Here is a 12,790-nt window from a genome sequence, read left to right as displayed (position 1 = left end):
AAAAGTCTCTCTTTCGCGCCCCTGTCAATTAACACGTAATCCAATAACGCTCTCTGGCCATCTCTCCTACTTACATGCGTATACTTATGTATATCTCGCTTTTTAAACCAGGTATTCCCAATCACCAGTCCTTTTTCAGCACATAAATCTACAAGCTCTTCACCATTTCCATTCACAACACTGAACACCCCATGTATGCCAATTATTCCCTCAACTGCCACATTACTCACCTTTGCATTTAAATCACCCATCACTATATATATATATATATATATATATATATATATATATATATATATATATATATATATATATATATATATATATATATTTTTTTTTTTTTTTTTTTCATACTATTCGCCATTTCCCGCGATAGCGAGGTAGCGTTAAGAACAGAGGACTGGGCCTTTGAGGGAATATTCTCACCTGGCCCCCTTTTCTGTTCCTTCTTTTGGAAAATTAAAAGAAAAAAAAAAAAACGAGAGGGGAGGATTTCCAGCCCCCCGCTCCCTTCCCTTTTAGTCGCCTTCTACGACACGCAGGGAATACGTGGGAAGTATTCTTTCTCCCCTATCCCCAGGGATATATATATATATATATATATTGACTGGAGTAATGCCATCTCAGTTATTAACTCTAACTTCAGTACCACGAGAAATATCATTGAATATTCTATTATAAAATACACAAAGAATTATAATCTTAATATCACTGAAGGTCTATACAAATTGGATAACTATATTGTTGATAAAATTTGTAAACGGTTCACCTTCTTGTCCACATAATAAGTTTTTGACATGCTCGTTGTCTGTCTTGGATATTCGCATGTTTACCAAATGGCGACCTAGCTACGTCTCTTCGTTGTTATATTTATCTAATGATGTGATTATTACACGAAAGTGCACTTGGGAACTTATCGTGTTTCATTTTCCCCGTGGACTCACAGGAATATATATATATATATATATATATATATATATATATATATATATATATATATATATATATATATTCATTACATTTTGTCGTCTCCCGCGTTAGCGAAGTAGTGCAAGGAAACAGACGAAAGAATGGCCCAACCCACCCACATACACATGTATATACATAAAGGTCCACACACACACATATACATACCTACAAATATCAACGTATACATATATATATATACATACACAGACATATACATATATACACATGTACATAATTCATACTTACTGCCTTTATTCATTCTCGCCGCCACCCCGCCACACATGAAATTACGACCCCCTCCCCCTGCACGCACGCGAGGTAGAGCTAGGAAAAGATCAAAGGCCACTTTCGTTCACACTCATTCTCTAGTTTTCATGTATACTGCATTATAATATATATATATATATATATATATATATATATATATATATATATATATATATATATATATATTTTTTTTTTTTTTTTTTTTTTTTTTGTCGCTGTCTCCCGCATTTGCGAGGTAGCGCAAGGAAACAGACGAAAGAAATGGCCCAACCCCCCCCCCATACACATGTACATACACACGTCCACACACGCAAATATACATACCTACACAGCTTTCCATGGTTTACCCCAGACGCTTCACATGCCTTGATTCAATCCACTGACAGCACGTCAACCCCTGTATACCACATCGCTCCAATTCACTCTATTCCTTGCCCTCCTTTCACCCTCCTGCATGTTCAGGCCCCGATCACACAAAATCTTTTTCACTCCATCTTTCCACCTCCAATTTGGTCTCCCTCTTCTCCTCGTTCCCTCCACCTCCGACACGTATATCCTCTTGGTCAATCTTTCCTCACTCATTCTCTCCATGTGCCCAAACCATTTCAAAACACCCTCTTCTGCTCTCTCAACCACGCTCTTTTTATTTCCACACATCTCTCTTACCCTTACGTTACTTACTCGATCAAACCACCTCACACCACACATTGTCCTCAAACATCTCATTTCCAGCACATCCATCCTCCTGCGCACAACTCTATCCATAGCCCACGCCTCGCAACCATACAGCATTGTTGGAACCACTATTCCTTCAAACATACCCATTTTTGCTTTCCGAGATAATGTTCTCGACTTCCACACATTTTTCAAGGCTCCCAAAATTTTCGCCCCCTCCCCCACCCTATGATCCACTTCCGCTTCCATGGTTCCATCCGCTGACAGATCCACTCCCAGATATCTAAAACACTTCACTTCCTCCAGTTTTTCTCCATTCAAACTCACCTCCCAATTGACTTGACCCTCAACCCTACTGTACCTAATAACCTTGCTCTTATTCACATTTACTCTTAACTTTCTTCTTCCACACACTTTACCAAACTCAGTCACCAGCTTCTGCAGTTTCTCACATGAATCAGCCACCAGCGCTGTATCATCAGCGAACAACAACTGACTCACTACCCAAGCTCTCTCATCCCCAACAGACTTCATACTTGCCCCTCTTTCCAGGACTCTTGCATTTACCTCCCTAACAACCCCATCCATAAACAAATTAAACAACCATGGAGACATCACACACCCCTGCCGCAAACCTACATTCACTGAGAACCAATCACTTTCCTCTCTTCCTACATGTACACATGCCTTACATCCTCGATAAAAACTTTTCACTGCTTCTAACAACTTGCCTCCCACACCATATATTCTTAATACCTTCCACAGAGCATCTCTATCAACTCTATCATATGCCTTCTCCAGATCCATAAATGCTACATACAAATCCATTTGCTTTTCTAAGTATTTCTCACATACATTCTTCAAAGCAAACACCTGATCCACACATCCTCTACCACTTCTGAAACCGCACTGCTCTTCCCCAATCTGATGCTCTGTACATGCCTTCACCCTCTCAATCAATACCCTCCCATATAATTTACCAGGAATACTCAACAAACTTATACCTCTGTAATTTGAGCACTCACTCTTATCCCCTTTGCCTTTGTACAATGGCACTATGCACGCATTCCGCCAATCCTCAGGCACCTCACCATGAGTCATACATACATTAAATAACCTTACCAACCAGTCAACAATACAGTCACCCCCTTTTTTAATAAATTCCACTGCAATACCATCCAAACCTGCTGCCTTGCCGGCTTTCATCTTCCGCAAAGCTTTTACTACCTCTTCTCTGTTTACCAAATCATTTTCCCTAACCCTCTCACTTTGCACACCACCTCGACCAAAACACCCTATATCTGCCACTCTGTCGTCAGACACATTCAACAAACCTTCAAAATACTAATTCCATCTCCTTCTCACATCACCACTACTTGTTATCACCTCCCCATTTACGCCCTTCACTGAAGTTCCCATTTGCTCCCTTGTCTTACGCACCCTATTTACCTCCTTCCAGAACATCTTTTTATTCTCCCTAAAATTTACTGATAGTCTCTCACCCCAACTCTCATTTGCCCTTTTTTTCACCTCTTGCACCTTTCTCTTGACCTCCTGTCTTTCTTTTATACTTCTCCCACTCAATTGCAATTTTTCCCTGCAAAAATCGTCCAAATGCCTCTCTCTTCTCTTTCACTAATACTCTTACTTCTTCATCCCACCACTCACTACCCTTTCTAAACAGCCCACCTCCCACTCTTCTCATGCCACAAGCATCTTTTGCGCAATCCATCACTGATTCCCTAAATACATTCCATTCCTCCCCCACTCCCCTTACTTCCATTGTTCTCACCTTTTTCCATTCTGTACACAGTCTCTCCTGGTACTTCCCCACACAGGTCTCCTTCCCAAGCTCACTTACTCTCACCACCTTCTTCACCCCAACATTCACTCCTCTTTTCTGAAAACCCATACTAATCTTCACCTTAGCCTCCACAAGATAATGATCAGACATCCCTCCAGTTGCACCTCTCAGCACATTAACATCCAAAAGTCTCTCTTTCGCACGCCTGTCAATTAACACGTAATCCAATAACGCTCTCTGGCCATCTCTCCTACTTACATAAGTATACTTATGTATATCTCGCTTTTTAAACCAGGTATTCCCAATCATCAGTTCTTTTTCAGCACATAAATCTACGAGCTCTTCACCATTTCCATTTACAACACTGAACACCCCATGCATACCAATTATTCCCTCAACTGCCACATTACTCACCTTTGCATTCAAATCACCCATCACTATAACCCGGTCTCGTGCATCAAAACCGCTAACACACTCATTCAGCTGCTCCCAAAACACTTGCCTCTCATGATCTTTCTTCTCATGCCCAGGTGCATATGCACCAATAATCACCCACCTCTCTCCATCAACTTTCAATTTTACCCATATTAATCGAGAATTTACTTTCTTACATTCTATCACATACTCCCACAACTCCTGTTTCAGGAGTATTGCTACTCCTTCCCTTGCTCTTGTCCTCTCACTAACCCCTGACTTCACTCCCCAGACATTTCCAAACCACTCTTCCCCTTTACCCTTGAGCTTCGTTTCACTCAGAGCCAAAACATCCAGGTTCCTTTCCTCAAACATACTACCTATCTCTCCTTTTTTCACATCTTGGTTACATCCACACACATTTAGGCACCCCACTCTGAGCCTTCGAGGAGGATATATATATATATATATATATATATATATATATATATATATATATATATATATATATTCTATCCCTGGGGATAGGGGAGAAAGAATACTTCCCACGTATTCCCTGCGTGTCGTAGAAGGCGACTAAAAGGGGAGGGAGCGTGGGGCTGGAAATCCTCCCCTCTCTTTTTTTTTTTTTTGATTTTTCCAAAAGAAGGAACAGAGAAGGGGGCCAGGTGAGGATATTCCCTCAAAGGCCCAGTCCTCTGTTCTTAATGCTACCTCGCTAACGCGGGAAATGGCAAATAGTTTGAAAGAGAGAATATATATATATATATATATATATATATATATATATATATATATATATATATATATATATATATATATATATATATATATATATATATATTTGTATATATATATATATATATATATATATATAATTGTTGTTCGCTGATGATACAGCGCTGGTGGCTGATTCATGTGAGAAACTGCAGAAGCTGGTGACTGAGTTTGGTAAAGTGTGTGGAAGAAGAAAGTTGAGAGTAAATGTGAATAAGAGCAAGGTTATTAGGTACAGTAGGGGTGAGGGTCAAGTCAATTGGGAGGTGAGTTTGAATGGAGAAAAACTGGAGGAAGTGAAGTGTTTTAGATATCTGGGAGTGGATCTGTCAGCGGATGGAACCATGGAAGCGGAAGTGGATCATAGGGTGGGGGAGGGGGCGAAAATTTTGGGAGCCTTGAAAAATGTGTGGAAGTCGAGAACATTATCTCGGAAAGCAAAAATGGGTATGTTTGAGGGAATAGTGGTTCCAACAATGCTGTATGGTTGCGAGGCGTGGGCTATGGATAGAGATGTGCGCAGGAGGATGGATGTGCTGGAAATGAGATGTTTGAGGACAATGTGTGGTGTGAGGTGGTTTGATCGAGTAAGTAACGTAAGGGTAAGAGAGATGTGTGGAAATAAAAAGAGCGTGGTTGAGAGAGCAGAAGAGGGTGTTTTGAAATGGTTTGGGCACATGGAGAGAATGAGTGAGGAGAGATTGACCAAGAGGATATATGTGTCGGAGGTGGTGGGAACGAGGAGAAGAGGGAGACCAAATTGGAGGTGGAAAGATGGAGTGAAAAGGATTTTGTGTGATCGGGGCCTGAACATGCAGGAGGGTGAAAGGAGGGCAAGAAATAGAGTGAATTGGAGTCATGTGGTATACAGGGGTTGACGTGCTGTCAGTGGATTGAAGCAAGGCATGTGAAGCGTCTGGGGTAAAGCATGGAAAGCTGTGTAGGTATGTATATTTGCGTGTGTGGACGTGTGTATGTACATGTGTATGGGGGGGGGGGGTTGGGCCATTTCTTTCGTCTGTTTCCTTGCGCTACCTCGCAAACGCGGGAGACAGCGACAAAGTATAAAAAAAAAAAAAAAAAAAAAAAAAAAAAAAAAAAAAAAAAATATATATATATATATATATATATATATATATATATATATATATATATTTGTATATATATATATATATATATATATATATATATATATATATATATATATATATATATATATATATATCTTTCTTTTTCTTTCAAACTATTCGCCATTTCCCGCATTAGCAAGGTAGCGTTAAGAACAGAGGGCTGGGCCTCTGAGGGAATATCCTCGCTTGGCCCCCTTCTATGTTCCCTCTCTTGGAAAGTTAAAAAAAAAAAAAACAAGAGGGGAGGACTTCCAGCCCCCCACTCCCTCCCCTTTTAGTCGCCTTCTACGACACGCAGGGAATACATGGGAAGTATTCTTTCTCCCCTATCCCCAGGGATAATATACATATATATATATATATATATATATATATATATATATATATATATATATATATATATATATATATATATATATATATATGTATATATATATATTTTTATACGATTCGCCATTTCCCGCATTTGCGAGGTAGCGTTAAGAACAGAGGACTGGGCCTTAGACGGAAAATCCTCACATGGCCCCCTTCTCTGTTCCTTCTTTTGGAAAATTAAAAAAAAACGAGAGGGGAGGATTTCCAGCAACCCGCTCCCTCCCCTTTTAGTCGCCTTCTACGACACGCAGGGGATACGTGGGAAGTATTCTTTCTCCCCTATCCCCAGGGATAATATATATATATATATATATATATATATATATATATATATATATATATATATATATATATATATATATATATATTCCTATGAGTCCACGGGGAAAATGAAGCACGAAAAGTTCCCAAGTGCACTTTCGTGTAATAATCACATCATCAGGGGAGACACAAGAGAAGAAATATAACAGTCAGGTGATATACATCGAAGAGACGAAGCTAGGACGTCATTTGGTAAACATTTTCCCCGTGGACTCATAGGAATATCTTGATCACGCACAAAAATTGTGATCCTTTCCAGTATATATATATATATATATATATATATATATATATATATATATATATATAGAAGTGGTAGAGGATGTGTGGATCAGGTGTTTGCTTTGAAGAATGTATGTGAGAAATACTTAGAAAAGCAAATGGGTTTGTATGTAGCATTTATGGATCTGGAGAAGGCAAATGATAGAGTTGATAGAGATGCTTTAGATATCTGGGAGTGAATCTGGCAGCGGATGGAACCATGGAAGCGGAAGTGAATCATAGGGTGGGGGAGGGGGCGAAAATCCTGGGAGCCTTGAAGAATGTGTGGAAGTCTAGAACATTATCTCCGAAAGCAAAAATGGGTATGTTTGAAGGAATAGTGGTTCCAACAATGTTGTATGGTTGCGAGGCATGGGCTATGGATAGAGTTGTGCGCAGGAGGGTGGATGTGTTGGAAATGAGATGTTTGAGGACAATATGTGGTGTGAGGTGGTTTGATCGAGTAAGTAATGTAAGGGTAAGAGAGATGTGTGGAAATGAAAAGAGCGTGGTTGAGAGAGCAGAAGAGGGTGTTTTGAAATGGTTTGGGCACATGGAGAGAATGAGTGAGGAAAGATTGACCAAGAGGATATATTTGTCGGAGGTGGAGGGAACGAGGAGAAGTGGGAGACCAAATTGGAGGTGGAAAGATGGAGTGAAAAAGATTTTGAGTGATCGGGGCCTGAACATGCAGGAGGGTGAAAGGCGGGCAAGGAATAGAGTGAATTGGATCGATGTGGTGTACCGGGGTCGACGTGCTGTCAGTGGATTGAAGCAGGGCATGTAAAGCGTCTGGGGTAAACCATGGAAAGTTCTGTGAGGCCTGGATGTGGAAAGGGAGCTGTAGTTTTGGTGCATTATTACATGACAGCTAGAGACAGTGTGAACGAATGGGGTCTTTGCTGTCTTTTCTAGCGCTGCCTCGCACAAATGAGGGGGGAGGGGGTTGTTATTTCATGTGTGGCGAGGTGGCGATGGGAATGAATAAAGGCAGACAGTATGAATTATGTATATGTGTATATATGTATATGTCTGTTTGTGTATATTTATATGTATACGTTAAGATGTATAGGTATGTATATTTGTGTGTGTGGACGTGTATGTATATACATGTGTATGTGGGTGGGTTGGGCCATTCTTTTGTCCGTTTTCCTTGCTCTACCTCGCTAACGCGGGAGACAGCGACAAGGCAAAATAAATGAAAAAAATTATATATATATATATATATATATATATATATATATATATATATATATATATATATATATATTTGGAAAGGATCACAATTTTGGCACGTGATCAAGTATATTCCTATGAGTCCGCGAGGAAATAAAACAGGATAAGTTCCCAAGTGCACTTTCGTGTAATAATCACATCATCAGGGGAGATACAAGAAGGAAATATGACAGTCAGTTGATATACAACGAAGAGACGTAGTTAGGACGCCATTTGGTAAACAAGTGACAATCCAAATGGAGGTCGGGTGTGTCCAAGACAGACAACAAGCGTATCATAAACTTATTATCTGGACCAGAAGGGGTATTGTTTCCAAATTATATCAACGATAAAGCTATCCAATTTGTATAGACCTTAACTAATATCAAGATGTGGGAGGTAAGTTGCTAGAAGCAGTGAAAAGTTTTTACCAAGGATGTAAGGCATGTGTACAATTAGGAAGAGAGAAGAGTGATTGGTTCCCAGTTAATGTCGGTTTGCGGCAGGGGTGTGTGATGTACCTATGGTTGCTTAATTTGTTTACGGATGGGGTGGGTAGGGAGGTAAATGCAAGAGTTTTGGAAAGAGGGGCGAGTATACAGTCTGTTGTGGATGAGAGGGCCTGAGAAAAGAGCCAGTTTTTCGCCGATGATACAGCTCTGGTGGCTGATTTGGGAGAGAAATTGCAGAGGTTGGTAACTGAGTTTGGAAAAGTGTGTCAAAGGAGAAAATTGAGAGAATGTGAATAAGAGCAAGGTTATTAGGTTCAGTAAGGTTGAGTGACATGTTAATTGGGATGTGAGTTTGAATGAAGAAAAATTGGAGGAAGTGGTGTTTTAGATATCTGAGAGTGGACTTAGCAGCGGATGAAACTATGGAAGCAGAAGTGATTCACAGGAAGGGGGAGGGATTTTAGGTTCTGGGAGCGATGAAGAATGTGTGGAAGAGAACATTATCTTGGAAAGCAAAAAATGGGTATGTTTGAGGGAATAGTAGTTCCAACAATGTTATATGGTTGCAAGGCATTGGTTATAGATAGGGTTGTACAGAGGAGGGTGGATATGTTGGACAGGAAATGTTTGAGGACAATATGTGTTGTGAGGTGGTTTGATTGAGTAAGTAATAAAAGGGTAAGAGAGATGTGTGGTAATAAAAAGTGTGTGGTTGAGAGAGCAGAAGAGGGTGTGTTGATATGATTTGGACGGTGATTGTGGGTAAAGAAAGATTGACAAAGAGGATATATTTGTCAGAGGTGGAGGGAACAAGGTGAAGCGGGAGACCAAATTGGAGGTGGAAGGATGGAGTGAAAAAAATTCTAAACGATTGGGGCTTGAACGTACAAGAGGATGAAAGGTGTGCAAGGAATAGAGTGAATTGGAACAGTGTGTTATACTGGGGTCGACGTGCTGTCAATGGACTAAATCGGGGCATGTGAAGCATCTGGGGTAAATCATGGAAAGGTCTGTGGGGCCTGGATGTGGATAGGGAGCAGTGGTTTCCGTTCATTACACATGACAGCTAGAGACTGAGTGTGAATGAATGTGGCCTTTTTTTTTGTCTTTTCCTGGCGCTACCTTGCTGAAAGGGTGGGGGATGCTATTTCCTGTGTGGTGGGGTCGCGACACGAATGGATGAAGGCAAGCAAGTAGGAATATGTACATGTATATATATATGTATATGTCTGTGTATGTATATGTATGTATATGTTGATATGTTTATATATGTATATGTGCATGTCTGAGCATTTATGTATATATATATGTGTATATGAGTGGATGGGCCATTCTTTGTTTCCTGGCTCTACCTCGCTGACACGGGAAATGGTGATTAAATATGATATAATATATATATATATATATATATATATATATATATATATATATATATATATATATATATATATATATATGGGAATGACAGTTATTCCTCCAATTTCCTGTTGTTGTAGGGTTGTGGGGCGAGGATTGTCAGCAGGTGTGCGAGTGTGAGCACAGTGGGCAGTGTCACCACATCTCTGGGGAGTGCCAGTGCCCACCTGGCCTCGCCGGGGACAGGTGCCAGTTCAGTAAGTCTTACAAAAGTTCTCATATTTTCCTATATATTTTTTTTTCTTTGGAAAATATATGTGATATAAATTTTGTAACAGGAGAGTTAGATTAGAGATGATTTGGTAATGTTCTCATGTGTCTAGAAAAACTCATTTTTCTTGGCAGTCTGTCCTCGTGGGTTCTTTGGGGCAAAATGTGAGGAACATTGTGGCTGTGAAGAGGACCAGCCCTGTGACCATGTGAGTGGGGAGTGCACCTGCCCTCCTGGTCGCAAGGGCGAGCAATGCCATGAGTGTGAGTATCCTCACCTATCTCTTAGGGTATTACCTACTTCCACATCTCAGGAGGAGGGCTGTACTACAATCAATGGCTCCTGAATCTTCTCTGTATTATAATGTCATATAGTTCCTTGAATTGTCAGATGACATTCGCATTCACTTCTCTGCTAAGCTTGTGCCACGAGCAACAACACTCTTGAAGAAATGCTCCCTTACATCCCTCTGTACCCTTTCTTTTCCATAACCTCCAGTTGTGCCGTAATCTGGACTTTCCTCTAGAAAATAGACCAGAAAAAAAACTGCTCTCATGAACCTTTCCCTCATGCCAACCTCATTGCCTTTGCAGTATATAAATATCACATTTTTCCGTTTGCCTTAACTCAAACCTTTCTAGCTATCTTGGACAGAACCTGATTATGTATGGATGATGTACATGCCAATCCTCACTTCAGCCTACCCACCTTCCTCATGTCTGTACTTCTCAGTGTTTTTCCTCTGCCTTCGAAGTTACCATAAAGAGGCCACCCACTACCCATGCTTATCTGGATCCATCCATCAAACCCACTTATTCAGTACATATAAATTTAAGCACATTTGATAAGAGATTATCATTGCTTTCCTTTGGCCTTTTTTTTTTACACCTTTCAGTATAAAAGAAGCAACTCTGTGTCCTCCAGTAAAAGGGAGTACTGGGAATGTATGGCACATGGTATTAGTTGTGTTTTACCCTTTCCTTCTGTCGCCAGATGTCCTTCACCTTGATTGGTAACCATGAAAGCTAATGACCCAGTGATGAAGAGAATACTAGACTTCTGTATCCATATGTCATTGCCTCTAACTACTGCCTCCACAGACTGTGCTGAGGGACAGTGGGGTAAGGATTGCCAAGAGGATTGTCAGTGCGCCAAGTCATCCCTGTGTGACCCGGTTTCTGGCGAGTGCTTCTGCCCTGCAGGTCTCAGGGGCCGCAAGTGTCGGAGAGGCTGCCCCAGAGGGAGATATGGTGTTGACTGCAAGCTGGTGAGCACACCATTTCTGTTCCCAGGGGTGATAGTATGGGTAGGTGCCATGTACACAGGTGAGTACATCTGATGCTTCAAAGTAGATGCTGTAGTGAGTGCAAACAACTGTGTACAGTTGTTTGCCTTGGTGTGGTGTTATGTGCAAAAAGGTGAGAACACACATGTTGACCTTTGGATTTATAAGGCATCATCTGGTAACAGTACAAGCACATATCCCCAAGCTATGGTAGCGTCACTACCTCCATGGGGCGGGAGTTGACATCTGCTATCTTTAGTATCTTAAATCTAGGTAAGCAAATGCAGATGCACTGTGCTTACAGTAGGATTGACTGCATACAAGCTGCTAATGCCATATACTATTCCCTGATCACCTGTATATAAAATATGAGCCACGAACAACACTGGTAGTAAACCAAAATCATATGAGCATTTCAATACTACCATAATGCTGACAGTCAACACAGGAGTGTATGGAGCTGCCCTTCTGATTCTCCTCCTTGATATTTGGTTTGTTATCATTTTCACCACACATATGAATTGTAGGTTGTTTATGTTTATTACACTATTGCATAATTCAATGATCTATGACCACACTGCCTACAGGCTTTGTAATATCATGAACCAAAAAGAGTTTCATGATGATACTATTTTGATACCACACAGTAAAGGGAGAGAATGATTAATAAGAATATTAAGTGCTCCTGGTTTTAAGCATACAGTCTAGAACATCTCTAGGCCTTATTATATACTTATTTGTGAAATATGATTTATAGATAATATCTTTTTGGAGAAAATATGATCTGTTATCTGAAGGTCAACACTCTTCCCACAGAAATGCAGGTGTGACAATGGCGGAAGTTGTGACCCTGTGAGTGGTCAGTGTCAGTGTCGGGAGGGCTACTATGGCCCCACCTGCTCCCTCTCCTGCCCCACTGGTTCCTATGGACCCAACTGCAATCAGGTGAGGCGCCACGATGCACCAGGGCCCATTTGAGACAGTCCTCTACACATGTCAACAGTTCAGGTACTGGGCCAGGCGAGGCACTCTGCTACACTGGTCACCAGAGAAGACATTCCTCCACTACACCTCTTGCTAGAAGGTACTCTGTGAGGCAGCTAGAGGCCAGTTAAGTCCTGTACATCACCTGTGTAGGGAAAGCCAGTTCATTCTGGTTGTAAAAGTATGTCCGACACTACTGCAGTAGCGTCACCTCCATTTGTATCTGGCAGAGAC

At 40.8% G+C, this 12,790-nt stretch overlaps 1 protein-coding gene across 1 annotated transcript in view; it reads left to right on the top strand.

Moving 5' to 3' along the window:
• LOC139761717 (uncharacterized) overlaps nucleotides 1-12,790 on the top strand; it is a 256,164-nt gene that overhangs the window by 235,212 nt on the left and 8,162 nt on the right. The window contains exons 27-30 of the mRNA XM_071686102.1: nucleotides 10,157-10,273; nucleotides 10,422-10,550; nucleotides 11,388-11,554; nucleotides 12,389-12,517. Of these exons, the coding sequence (XP_071542203.1) occupies nucleotides 10,157-10,273; nucleotides 10,422-10,550; nucleotides 11,388-11,554; nucleotides 12,389-12,517 (542 nt within the window). The remainder of the gene's footprint in view (nucleotides 1-10,156; nucleotides 10,274-10,421; nucleotides 10,551-11,387; nucleotides 11,555-12,388; nucleotides 12,518-12,790) is intronic.

This window comes from Panulirus ornatus, chromosome 41 (assembly GCF_036320965.1).
Source record: "Panulirus ornatus isolate Po-2019 chromosome 41, ASM3632096v1, whole genome shotgun sequence".
Lineage (NCBI taxonomy): Eukaryota > Metazoa > Arthropoda > Malacostraca > Decapoda > Palinuridae > Panulirus > Panulirus ornatus.
Note: the sequence above shows the minus strand (reverse complement) of the source record. Positions and strands in the feature narration are given on the sequence as shown.